General features: G+C 53.8%; 1 protein-coding gene across 1 annotated transcript; it reads right to left on the bottom strand.

Annotated features, from left to right (window-relative positions):
- Positions 1-608: 608 nt before the first annotated feature.
- LOC125434605 (SH3 and multiple ankyrin repeat domains protein 3-like) lies at positions 609-13356 on the bottom strand. Its single transcript, XM_048500138.1, has 7 exons — positions 13195-13356; positions 12020-12230; positions 5775-5926; positions 5168-5335; positions 4188-4304; positions 3099-3176; positions 609-725 (listed from the first exon to the last, which is right to left on the bottom strand). The coding sequence occupies exons 1-7, from the start codon at positions 13354-13356 to the stop codon at positions 609-611; spliced, it is 1005 nt and encodes a 334-aa protein (XP_048356095.1).
- Between the last annotated feature and the right edge of the window lie 549 nt (positions 13357-13905).

The raw sequence follows: 13905 nt of genomic DNA, 5'->3' as shown, positions 1-13905 counted from the left end.
TACGCAGTGGCGTAGTGGCTAAGAGCAGTGGCTAAAAGCAGGTGCACTCTGATCTGGAGGAACCGGGTTTGATTCCCAGCTCTGCCGCTTGAGCTGTGGAGGCTTCTCTGGGGAATTCAGATTAGCCTGTGCACTCCAACACATACCAGCTGGGTGACCTTGGGCTAGTCACAGCTTCTCGGAGCTCTCTCAGCCCCACCTACCTCCCAGGGTGTTTGTTGTGAGGGGGGAAGGGCAAGGAGATGGTCAGCCCCTTTGAGTCTCCTGCAGGAGTGAAAGGGGGGATATAAATCCAAACTCCTCCTCCTCCTCCTCCTCCTCCTCCTCCTCCTCCTTCTATTATTATACTCTGGTAAGGTCCTTCCCTCTGCAAGCACCATCCAGAAATCTCCAGGAATTTCCAACCTGGAGTTGGGAACGGTAGCTCCCAGCAGCTCCTCTGCAGCCTGTTAATTTGGGGTAGGGGGGGGCTGTTCAGGGCCCCCTGCCAAACTCCTGGAGCTCCTCCCCTGGCAAGGCGATGCCGGCAGCTGCCCTTTCCGAGAGAGAGAGTCGTGCTGACAGAGGCCTGCGGTAAAAATAGCCCTGGATTTATTACCCGCACAATGTCAGCCTGCCAAGGGAGAGCCGGCCGGGACCGCGGGGTCGGGCCTCTGCTGCTTGGGAAGCCGGCCCAGCTGCACCTTTCCAAGGCTCCGTGAAACCCAGATGGAGACGGCCTCTTGCTGGTGGGGAGAACGGGGTGCTGCCCACGGTCCTCAGTCCCTTATCGACAACAGGGCTGGGGGGGGGGGTCCCAATGCAGCTGCCCCTCGAGACCGTCACGGGACCCTCTGCCATCTCTTGCACTTGGAGGTGTGGGGGGGGTGTGTGTTAAGGAATGTATAGAAGGCGCATCAGTGGTGGGATCCAAACATTTTAGTAACAGGTTCCCACGGTGGTGGGTTCAAACTGTGGCGTAGCGCCAATGGGGCTGGGCGGGGCACGACGGGGGCGTGGCCGGGTATTCCATGGGCGTGGCGTTCCTGGACGGGGCTGTGGCAAGGACGCAGCCGCTGCGCCGGTCCTTGGGCGGGAAACGAATGCGCGCAGGCACAGGCTGCCACGCACGCCGGTGCACCTCCTGCCAGACTGCTTCAAGTTCTGCGCGCTACTGCTGAGAGGAGGGGCGTAACTAAGGCAAAAATCACGTGGCAAAATCACCCATTAGTAACCCCCTCTCAGCACACACAAATAATTAGTAACCTGCTCTTTGGAACCTGTGAGAACCTGCTGGATCCCACCTCTGGCATCATCCTAACTCCCAAAGGCTTCCGTGGGAACAGATCTCAGAAAGGGCAGAACTCCACAGAGCCCACCCTTCAAAGCAGACCTTTCATCCAGGGGGGCAGCCCTCCATCCTCAAGAGATCAGTTGTGACTCTGGGAGACCCCCAATGCTGCGTAGGAGCCCCAGGTGTGGAGGACCGTTGACATCACATTGAAGAATGCCCCTCCCCCGGCTGCCGCTTGCCTCAGGTGAGAGTTCAGGGTACCTAGCTAATAGCCTGGGGGGGGGGGGAGTAATCCTCCTCCCCACCATCGCAGCCCAAATGATGGTGGCAATTGAAAAAACAGCAGAAGACCCTCCCCAAATCTTCTACCATGACAGCCGGCCAGTGGCGTACTTGCCTAGGGACAGGGGGTAACCTATGTCCCCGGGCGCCCCCCATTTGGTCACATGGGGGGGGTGCCAACATTTCAGGGTCGTTCGTGTGTTTTAAAAAATTTTTTAGTGTTTTGTACGTTTCGGCCTGCAGGGGGCGCATTTTTAACGCTAGCGGCACCGAAATTTCAGGGTACCATCCAGATACTGTCCTGATGATACCTGATGGTTCAGGGGCAGCAAAGTTATGGACCCCCAAAGGGGGTGCCCCATCCCCATTATTTTCAATGGGAGCTAACAGGAGATGAGGGCTACCCATTTGAGGGGCCATAACTTTGGTCCCCCTGAACATAACTTCATCAAACTTGGGTGGAATCATAAGAATAGTTACCAGATGATACCCTGAAATGTTGGTGTCACAAGCTTTAAAAATACACCCCTTCCAGGCACCCCAAGAAATTTGCCCAAGATTCTTTGTTTTGCAGTGACTTTGCTCCATTGTAGCCAATGGGGAATTTCTGAGTGTGTAGGCAGGCTGCACATTTTTGAAGATAGAGACGCCAGTGGGGGGAAACATGGCTCAGTTGTACTGCAAGAGAAGGGAAGGTACCACCCCTCTAACAGGACGAAGATCCAAGCAAGCCAGCAAGCAAATGCTCGGGTACAAAATTCCACATTGTGAGTGCAGGAAAAATGGACCAGAAGAGAAGGGATGTAGATCATGCTCAGCAGCACATGTGCACTTATAGGAGAATAAATGGCTTATTCAAAAATAGCCACCGTCCCAAGAGATGCTAAAGGGCAACTCCATCTTATGAACACAGGCACATTTACTTCACATGCAGGAAGGACAGGCAATCAGTTAAGGTAAGGTGACCAGATTTTCACCTTTTTTAAGCGGGGCACAACGTCATAACGCAACTTCTAGGAGTGCACTGCCTAAAGGGGCGCTCTCATGTTTCCCACCCTGTGACAGGAGCAGAGGAAAAAAAGGGCTTAGAAGGCAATCTTGTTCTTCCAAAAATCGGGAGATTTAAAAAACCCTGCGGGACGCGGGACAAATTGCTTAAAAGCGGGACTGTCCCGCCAAAAGCGGGACATCTGGTCACACCAAGTTAAGGGTGTGTGTGTTTGTGTGCTTGCACATGCACACACACACGGTTTCTCTACTCCAAATCCTCCTTTCCACTCCCACATGACCCTGGCCCTTTGGCCAAAGAGAGCCTCCAGCTAGACTGAGAAATCAGACACCCAGAAGTTCTTCTTGAGTCAGCCCAGGAAGGCAAGCCTGGGGCATCGCTCGCTTGGTGCTGGGCCTGACCATCCAAGGAAGTTTGAACCACCTGGGCAAGTGCCAAAGTGGAACGAGAAGGAACATGACGGAGGCACAAGCCACAAGGGACAGCTGCGCGGCTGCAGCTCCAGAGAAAACAGCCCCTGCCCGGCCCTCCTACCTGGAATGCCGTCTGGCTGTTGTAGTTCCGGATGTCCTTGCTGGCCCCACGGAACAGAAGCACCCGAGCACAGCTCTCCTGCCAGAGGAAAGAGAAAAGAAGGGTCAGCAGCATAGAGCAGGGACCTCTGGAAGTCTGGCACCCCACGGAGCCACAGTGCACAGGGACACACGCCACACCTTTCCACATAGATCAGGGGCTTTGCACTGAGCCAGGCCATTGGTCAGTCTAGCACAGGGGTCTTCAAACTATGGCCCTGGGTGTTCACATGGTTCTGATTTCCCCATCAGCCCCTGCCCTTTGCATGTAGCCAAGTGGTGAGACTCATAGAAGGTGCGAGATGGTCTATGAACATCTGGAGGGCCATAGTTTGAAGACCCCTGGTCTAGCATCATCATCTCCTCTGACTGGGTGGGGGTCTCCAGGGTCCTCTCCAGCTCCACTCTGCTCCTGGGGCTTTTAGAATTGGAAAGGCCGGAAGACTTCTGAGATGCAGACCCTCCCCCGCCCCGAAGGGTGCCAGGACCACTCCTCAGCCTCTGATGGGGGTGGGGCAGGAGCACCTGGCCCCCCTTATTCACTCCTTTCCGGCTTGCAAACTCCTTCCCTTCTTCTCCCTGCAATAGACACCTTGTGAGGTGGGTGGGGTTGAGAGAGGACTGTGACTAGCCCAAGGTCACCCAGCAGGCTTCATGGGAAGGAGCAGGGAATCAAACCCGGTTCTCCAGATTAGAGTCCACCCCTCTTCGACACTATACCACGCTGGCTCTTAGATGCAAGCACTCTGCACACGCTCAGAGGTGCTCCGAGCAAGGTCTCCTTAACACACAGGTGTCAAACTCATGGCCCTCCAGATGTTATGGACTACAGTTCCCATCATCCCCTGCAAGCATCATGCTGGCAGGGGCTGATGGGAACTGTAGTCCATAACACCTGGAGGGCCACGAGTTTGACACCTATGCCTTAACACTTTCTCTCCACCCCCCAACTACCTCGGTCTCCACTGGGCCTTATTGGCATTGACCCCAGAGGAGCGCCTCCTCTTGGCTGTGGAGCCAGGGACCCGAGGCGGATGAGGGCTGGCCTCACCTGGTTGTAGAGGGCGCAGACGTGGAGGGCAGTGTTCCCCGAGGCGTTCTGTGACCTCATGTCGGCCCCGTAGAAGAGAAGGTGCTCCAAGTGCTGCACGTGCCCGTACCGGCAGGCCTGCTCCCGAGAGGGGGCGGGGGGGGGGGGGAAAGAGAACATAAGAACATAAGAACAAGCCAGCTGGATCAGACCAGAGTCCATCTAGTCCAGCACTCTGCTTCTCACAGTGGCCCACCAGGTGCCTTTGGGAGCTCACGTGCAGGAGGCGAAAGCAATGGCCTTCTGCTGCTGCTGCTGCTGCTGCTCCTGAGCACCTGGTCTGCTAAGGCATTTGCGATCTGAGGAGGATCAAGATTGGTAGCCGTAGATCGACTTCTCCTCCATAAATCTGTCCAAGCCCCTTTTAAAGCTATCCAGGTGAGTGGCCATCACCACCTCCTGTGGCAGCATATTCCAAACACCAATCACACGTTGCGTGAAGAAGTGTTTCCTTTTAGTAGTCCTAACTCTTCCCCCCAGCATTTTCAATGGATGCCCCCTGGTTCTAGGATTGTGAGAAAGAGAGAAAAAATTCTCTCTGTTGACATTTTCTACCCCATGCATAATTTTATAGACTTCAATCATATCCCCCCTCAGACGTCTCCTCTCCAAACTAAAGAGTCCCAAACGCTGCAGCCTCTCCCCATAAGGAAGATGCTCCAGTCCCTCAATCATCCTCGTTGCCCTTCTCTGCACTTTTTCTATCTCTTCGATATCCTTTTTGAGATGTGGCGACCAGAACCGAACACAGGACTCCAAGTGCGGTCGCGCCACGGCTGTATATAAGGGCATGACAATCCTTGCAGTTTTATTCTCAACTCCTTTCCTAATCATCCCCAGCAGAGGGGGCTGAGGAAGAGGCCGTGGGGTAAACCGGCCCCCTCTCTGCTCAGGGCCCCCAGCCGAGCATCCTGGCCCCGGGGCCCCCGGCAGGCGCTCACCTGGTGGATCTCCTGCCAGCCATTCTCATCCACGCAGCCCACCTGGGCGTAGTCATGCAGCAGGAGCTCGCAGCAGTAGGGGTCTCCTCCCACCATGGCACTGTGGTACAGAGGCGTTAATCCACGGCTGTCCTTGTAATCTGTAGAGGCCCCCAGGTCTAACAGCGTCTGCGCAAACACAGTCACAGGCAGGCGGCGCCTTCGGTCAGTGTTTCGGCGCAAAGGGGCAGGGATGGGGAGGTGGGGGGCAGGCCGAGCTGTGGGGGTTGACGCCGGGACTCACCAGGACGTGCGCTGGCACACGGGGCAGCACTGGGAGGGCGGGGGATCCTGTGGTAACCTGTGTGTCCAGGACTATTTCCCAAGACCTGCCAGGTGAGGGTGGCGGCCTTGAAGCGGCTGGCAAGTCCAGGAATTTGCTTGCCTTGCTAGGCTGCTTTCAAACAGCGCCGGATTTTGAACACCCCACGCTCCCCCTTTAGGGGCCTTTCAGCCATCAGCTGGGGGCTGGCCTGTGACCCTCTGGCCAGCGAACGTGTGGGGCCAGAAATCTCAGCCCTGGGAGCAGCGGTATCTGGGGCTGAGCCGACTCCTGTGGCCAACTCACCATCAGGGCGGCGTGGTTCCGGCACCGGACCGCCTTGTGGAGCGCCGTCATCCCCTCCCGCGTCCGGAAATCCAGGTGGGCCCCGCCATTCCTCAAGGCCTTGATCACGTCGGAGCTGTAGTCCAGCTGTACAGCCAGCGTGAGGGGGCATTCTGCAACAACAAGACAAGCCCGGTTGGAGAGCTACGGCCCCCGTGGATTCCTTCCACGGCTAGGGAGGGGCCCCTGGCTCTGGAGCCCCTCCAAGCCAGCAAGAGAAATGCACAGACATGGCCTTTGGGTCACCCTCTGTGCAATTCAGTGGGGGGAAGTTGTTGTGTTTGGGGCTGTGTAGGGATGGGTGGAGGAAGGGGAAAGTGAGGACGGGGTATGAGTCTGAAATTGTGTGCATTGAGGAATGCTGCTGTAAATTTCGTTGTGCGTGCACAATGACAATAAAATGCTTTGCTTTGCTTTGAAGCCTGCAAAACTCTTATTAGGGTGTGGTGGGTTTTCCGGGCTGCATGGCCGTGTTCCAGTAGCATTTTCTCCTGATGTTTCGCCTGCATCTGTGGCTGGCATATCTGAAAATCCTCTGAAGATGCCAGCCACAGGTGCAGGCGAAACGTCAGGCGAAAATGCTACTGGAACACGGCCATACAACCCGAAAAACCCACCACATCCCAGTGATTCCAGCCGTGAAAGCCTTTGACAATACATAGAACTCTTATTGCTTGCACGTGCATCCAACCTCTTTAATATGTTCAGGATTTGTTTAAGCAGAATTGTAGTCCATGAACATCTGGAGAGCCACAGGTTGAAGACTGCTGTTCTACCTGAATTAAAGAAAGTGATCTCTTGGAAATCTGATCGCCCTGGTCTCTGACTGGCTAGAGATGTCAAAACATCCTTCCTGACAGGCGTCCTGAGTCTCACCTGCTTTGCGCCTGCTTTTCATTCCAAGGGGACCATTTGCCTTTTTGTCAGCTGACAGAAGAGTGAAAAGCAAACAGCAAGGGACCCAAAATAGTGATTATTTCCACCAACTGTAATTGTTTTTAGAACTCTGATGACTCCCGAGAGATTAAACTACAGGTTTGGATGTTAACGTTACTTCCTGAGTGCCACTCACTCACCTGCAGGCATCCCAAGAGACGTGATGCCAGCTATGGGGACCGGATGCCTCCAGCCTGTAATTAACATCCGTTTGCAAGACCTCAACAAGGACGGCGTTCCAGATAGGACAGTGGTGGCGAACCTATGGCACGGCTGCCAGGGGTGGCACTCAGAGCCCTCTCTGTGGGCACACGCACACAGAGTTCATCATGTGGGAGGGAAGTGGAAAATCACCCTCCCACACACACACATCTAGGCTGGCCTGGGTGTGATCCTTTACCTGGGAGTAAGCTCGGTTGCTGGCAATGGGGCTTGCTTCTGAGTAAACCCTCCTAGGATCGTGATTCACCCATTTGAAGCGTTGCACGGTTGCTTCACCAACCTTACTCCTGAGTAACGCGTGCCTCAGAGCCAACCATTTTTTCTAAACTAAAACCTCAGTATTCAGGTTAAATTGCTGTGTTGGCACTTTGCGATAAATAAGTGGGTTTTGGGTTGCAATTTGGGCACTCGGTCTCGAAATGGTTCGCCATCACTGAGATAGGAGGTTTTGGAGGTCATTAATTCACAGGGTCGCCATACGTTGAAAACACACACGCAATTAACGTGACCTCTCTTTATATTTTTCTCGGGCTACTATTGCTTTTGGAGTTGCACAGCAAGCAGAAGTCTAAGGTTCCCTATCCCAGAAAAATGGCAATGTCAATTAGACCTACAAGCACTGGGCACAAGAAAGACGAGGGGGAACTTTGGTGGGCCGGTCACTAGATTGCTTGAAGGGGTCACGTAGGCCAGACAGCGGCCTCCTTCCAAGAAAACCTCAACCTACCAACATCCCCAAGAGCAACATTTCATAACGACATTTTTATTATCTGTGCCCACACATGCAAACATACATAAGGACCAGAGGTGGGATCCAGCAGGTTCTCACCAGTTCCCGAGAGTGGGCTACTAATTATTTGTGTGCGCCGAGAGGGGGTTACTAATTGGGTCTGCTTTTCCGTTAGAAATTCCATTCGGTCCAAAAATCATAAAGTCCTGTTGTTTCCTATGTGGCTGATTAGCAAAGGTAGAAAGCGGGACAATTCTCCCTGTTGGGCTGTTTTAAAAACATGTTTTAGAAATATGGTCAAGTTCCTTGTTTAAGGAAAGTCTCCTTCTTTTGATTTCTAGAAACAAAATTAAGTATTTGAAAGTATTAAGTATTTGACAGGCAGTCTATTAGAGGAGAAGTGGTTGTTTCTGTTGGCAGTAGACGATAGGACTTGCTAGAATGAGTTTAAATTATGGACAGAAAGATACCAGCTGGAAATTAGGGACTTTTTTTTTACAGTAAGAGTTTTTTACAGCAACAGAGAAATTATTAATGCCCCGCCCCCAGAATGCCCGGCCACGCCTCCGTCGTGCCCTGCCCAGCCCCATTGGCGCTACGCCACTGTTTGAATCCCACCACCATGGGAACCTGTTACTAAAATTTTTGGATCCCACCACTGACAAGGACTGATCAAGGAGCACTGAGCATCTGGTCTTCATATACAAGACTGATTGGGTGATTGATTGATTGATTTATCAACCAATCACCTCTCCCAAACGGACTCGGGGCAATTTACAATAGGAATCAATCACACAGTAAAAACTGACACGAAAGTAACAAACCCATAAATTTAAAATCGAGTACAGTAACTAATTTCACCAGGTAAAAATTAGATAAATGTAATTAAAATTAGAGTCTAATTAAAATTCACGGATGTAGGAGAACAACTCCAGGGCTGTCCATCTACAGAGAAGGGGTACACAAGCATAGGGGACAGATGGTGACATTAGGACTGCTCTCGGCGAAATACTTGGCGGAACAGCTCCGTTTTGCGGGCCCTGCGGAACTACATAAGGTCCCGCGGGGCCCTGATCTCCTCAGGGAGACTGTTCCACCAAGCAGGGGCCAGGACCTAAAAGGCCCTGGCCCGCATCGAGGCCAATCGAACCTTGTGTGGGCCAGGGATTGTTGGAAACCCTTTGGATCCAGATCTTAATGCCCGCTGGGTGTTATAATGGAAGAGGCCATCATGCAAATATCTTGGGCCCAGGCTGTGAAGGGTGGGGAAAACCTGGGAGCCGCTCACAGAGCACTCTGGGCTTCTCAGAAAAAGCAGGAAATCAGGAGACAAGTTGGGGGTGGGGGGAACAGTGGTGGGATCAAAAAAATTTAGTAACAGATTCCCATGGTGGTGGGATTCAAACTGTGACGTAGCGCCAATGGGGCTGGGCGGGGCACGACAGGGGCGTGGCCGGGCATTCCAGGGGCGGGGCATTGCTGGGCGGGGCTGTGGCAAGGACGCAGCCACTGCGCCAGTCCTTGGGTGGGAAACGAATGCATGCAGGCGCAGGCTCCCACGCACGCCGGTGCACCTCCTGCCAGACTGCTTCCAGTTCTGCGCGCTACTGCTGAGAGGAGGGGCGTAACTAAGGCAAAAATCACGTGGCAAAATCACCAATTAGTAACCCCCTCTCGGCACACACAAATAATTCGAAACCTACTCTCAGGAACCTGTGAGAATCTGCTGGATCCCACCTCTGGGTGGGAAGAAGGAAGAAGGAATGGGTACAACCAGGGCAGGTTGACTGGCTACATTACCTGGCGCGTGCGTGCGCGCACAGACACACACAGACACACAGAGCCATTAAAAACACAAGCCTTTGAAAACAAGCCAGAGCAAGACAAACAAACAAACTCACACCACCAAAACAAACCAGAGCAAACAAACAAGACAGCCATTAACACAGAGAAGACAGTTCTCAGGTTGGCAATTTCAAAAGATCAACCCCTCAGTTAAAAGCCTGGATGGAAGAAAAATTTGGGCTGGCACCTGCAGGAAATTAGGACAGGGGCAGGACAGGCAAGAAATTAGGCCAGGTGCCAGACAAGCCTGAAGGAGAAAGGTGCACCTCGATCAGAGGCCAGGACTCCAGGAAAGCAAACGCTGTTTGCTGAGCAAGGGGACAGAGGTGCTACCTGTGGAACTGGTGTAAGACGCGAGGAGTGTGTAAGCTTGTGTAAGTGTGGGGCTGTGTGTAAGCTTGGGGCTGTGTCCTTCTTAAACTGTCTAGGAAAGTGATGGCGAACCTTTTAGAGACCGCATGCTAGGGGCGGCGCAAGGGAAAACTGCTCCCAGGGCACACATGTGCCCTGCGTCCCTAACCACGCCCCGTCCACCCCCGCCCTGGAAGGCCCCCAGAACACCCAGAGACACCCCAGAACACCCCGAGACACCGTCCACCATGCCCTTGGAATGCCCACGGGGCACGTGCCCAGTGCATCACGCATCCCACACCCCCTTGGCACTATGCCATTGCTGAGTGCCCAAACTGGGGCGACGCCACGCGCGCCCACAAAGAGGCGTCTGAGTGCCACCTCCGGCACGCATGCCATAGGTTCCCCACCACTGGTCTAGGATATATCTGTGTTTCTGAAGACATTCTAAGCATGGGGGTTACAGTGGGTTCTCACAGGTTCCAGAGAGTAGGTTACTAATTATTTGTGTGGCCGAGAGGGGGTTACTAATTGGTCATTTTGCCACGTGATTTTTGCCTTAGTTACGCCCTCCTCTCAGCAGTAGCGCGCAGAACTTGAAGCAGTCTAGCAGGAGGTGCACTGGTGTGCGTGGCAGCCTGCGCCTGCGTGCATTCGTTTCCCGCCCAAGGACCGGCGCAGCGGCTGCATCCTTGCCACAGCCCCGCCCAGGTGCACTTGTAACCCCCCATGCTCAGAATGGGTTGACCCAGAAAGGGGTGGAGACTCAAAGCAGCAGAAGGCTGCAGAGCTCATGTAGTTTGGAGGAGACGAGGCTACCAGACTCGGACCGTGGTTGTATAAGCCCTGAACACCTCGTCAAGGTCACTGCAATGTTGTTGGGAACTACTGGGAAGGGAGTTGTTTGTTTTTGCTATGTTGTAAATGTTGGAGTTTATTGTTTCAGGTTTTTTTGTTACGTTTGTAACGGGTGAGAGTTCTCCTGGAAACCTTCATCACATTGAATCCTGTTCATCTTGTTCATCAAGGTTGGCAGGCCTAGCATCATCTGAAGAGCTCCATGGACAGATGGGTTCCTGGAGTGGGCTGCTCTTTAGACACCACCACCACCACCCCCGGCCCAAAAGTATTCAGGACCCTCGAGGCAAAAGCCAGCTGGAGCTAAGAATAAGACTGGAAGCCAAGTGAAGGTTTTTAAGCACGAGCGTAAAATGTTCTCCGGGACAAGATCCGGCTCCCAGCGACTGAGCTCTGTCGGCTGATGCTCCTGGTCACAGCCAGTTCCGTGCTGGGCCCGATGACCAAGCCAGGATCTCTGCAGCCAAACCAGCGGTTTCAAGGAGGGAGGGGAGCGCCCAAGCCAGATGGCAAGTTTTTCACATGTCACAAATGCTCTCTCCAAAAAGAGCCCTTCCAAGCTGAGGAACGGATAGGGGAGGGGGGTTGCAGCCTCATGCTGGCAGGGGCTGATGGGAATTGTAGTTCATGAACATCTGGAGAGCCGCAGGTTGCAGACCCCTGGTTATATAGACCCTGGTTATATAGACCCAGCCGGATGAATCCACAGCCAGGACTGAATTTCAGCTCATTTTTTAACCTCCAGCCCACGGAAGACTGCGGACACCTGGGACTCCGCCCAGGTTAGGTGAGACTGAGTCAGATGTCATCTGCAAGTGGACAACACCTCACCCGAAGGCCCCGACTAGCCTCTCCCAGCAGCTGCATGTGAACGTTGAAGGGGGAGGGAGGGGGCAAAACGCAGTCCTGATGAACCCCACAGCACAGGCTCCAGGGGAACAAACACCGACCCCTCGGCACCACCTTTGAGAATCGGCCGGTCAGGCAGAGATGGAACCAGAACAGCCAGGAGACAGGTGGGGGGCCACCCCAGGCAAGACCTGCCCCATCCACCACACCCAGGGCCAATGGGAGTCCTTCTGGACGTAGGGAATTGTAGTTCATGAACATCTGGAGAGCCGCAGGTTGCAGACCCCTGGTTATATAGACTGCTCTCCTGGAGTCTGCAGCCTCAGCAGTAGCCAGACACAAGGCACCAGCAATTGCATCCCCCCCCCCAGGAAGCCCCCAGTAGACCCCTCCCCCCACCAAGAACTGCTCTCACCTCCAGTGTCCGGGTCGTGGAAGTTGGGGTCCAGTCCCTTCTCCAACAGCCTGCTGACCTTGTCTACATTCAGTGTCTGCACATACTCCATAAACTTCTTCAAGTTTGCCTGCAGCCACGAAACCCCCCGGGGAGAAAAGAAGCACAGCTCATGAATAGCCTGGCCTGTAGCTGGGCGTGCTTCATGCGAGAAAGCGATTATAGCTGTCCCCTACACCCACACCCACACAGAGAGAGAATCACACCAGCTCTTCCCACGCAGGAAGCCCCCATTTGAAGAGGCTGCCTTTCCATGTCTCGCCCGCAGCCTCCGTGACACCGAGGGGCACTGGGGGACCCCTGGAGGAGACGGCTGTCACTGGCTACTAGCCAGGTTTGGAGGCAATCAGCCTCTGAACCCCAAGGGCAGGAAGCAACATCAGGGGAAAGGCCTCGGCCTCTATGCCCAGTTGTTGGCCTTCCAGAGCATAGGAGGAGGAGGAGGAGGAGGAGGAGGAGGAGGAGGAGGAGGAGGAGGAGGAGGAGGAGGAGGAGGAGGAAGAAGAAGAAGAAGAAGAGGAAGAAGAAGAAGAAGAAGAAGAAGAAGAAGAAGAAGAAGAAGAAGAAGTTGTTTGGATTTATATCCCCCCTTTCTCTCCTGCAGGAGACTCAAAGGGGCTGACAAACTCCTTGCCCTTCCCCCCTCACAACAAACACCCTGTGAGGTGGGTGGGGCTGAGAGAGCTCCGAGAAGCTGTGACTAGCTCAAGGTCACCCAGCTGGCGTGTGTGGGAGTGCCCAGGCTAATCTGAATTCCCCAGATAAGCCTCCACAGCACAGGCGGCAGAGCTGGGAATCAAACCCGGTTCCTCCAGATTAGATACACGAGCTCTTAACCTCCTACGCCACTGCTGCTCATGTTGGCAGGGGACTGTATCATGTTGGCAGGGGATGATAGGAACTGTAGTCCACAACATCTGGAGGGCTGAGAGTTTGACACCTGCGCTCCAGAGGAACTGGCCGGCCACTGTCTCAGGCAAGACGCAGGGTGAGACGGGCCGCTCTAGTCCTCTTCTGACGCGCTCAACATAAACAGCACATGTTTAAACGTGACATACAGATTACCCATCAGAGGAAGGGCTGGTGTTGTTGTTTCCCGCCCCCCCCGCAAGCAGCTACCGCAAGAAGTGACTGACGTCTAAGCCAGTCACGTAAGAGATGGCTTTTGGGGTACAGAGTCTACCAGAGATTCTAATGAGACCGATGTCGTTCAACAGCACCACGAACATGCGGGGAAGAAGGGTCATGGATTGCTCTCCAGAGGCAAGGACCACCTTGCCCAGGGCTCGAACCAGCATTCCACGGACCCCGTGGGGCTGAGTTACATCTTACAAAGTCCTTAAGAACATAAGAACATAAGAACTAGCCTGCTGGATCAGACCAGAGTCCATCTAGTCCAGCTCTCTGCTACTCGCAGTGGCCCACCAGGTGGCTTTGGGAGCTCACCTGTAGGAGGTGAAAGCAATGGCCTTCTGCGGCTGTTGCTCCTGAGCATCTGGTCTGCTAAGGCATTTGCAATCTGAGATCAAAGAGGATCAAGATTGGTAGCCATAGATCGACTTCTCCTCCATCAATCTGTCCAAGTCCCTTTTAATGCTATCCAGGTGAGTGGCCATCACCACCTCCTGTGGCAGCACATTCCAAACACCAATCAAACGTTGCGTAAAGAAGTTTTCCTTTTATTAGTCCTAATTCTTCCCCCCAGCATTTTCAATGGATGCCCCCTGGTTCTAGCATTGTGAGAAAGAGAGAAAAATTTCTCTCTGTCCACATTTTCTACCCCAGGCATCATTTTATAGACTTCAATCATCTCCCCCCTCAGACGTCTCCTCTCCAAACTAAAGAGT

This window comes from Sphaerodactylus townsendi, linkage group LG06 (genome assembly GCF_021028975.2).
Source record: "Sphaerodactylus townsendi isolate TG3544 linkage group LG06, MPM_Stown_v2.3, whole genome shotgun sequence".
Lineage (NCBI taxonomy): Eukaryota > Metazoa > Chordata > Lepidosauria > Squamata > Sphaerodactylidae > Sphaerodactylus > Sphaerodactylus townsendi.
This window is presented reverse-complemented; position numbering and strand designations above follow the sequence as displayed.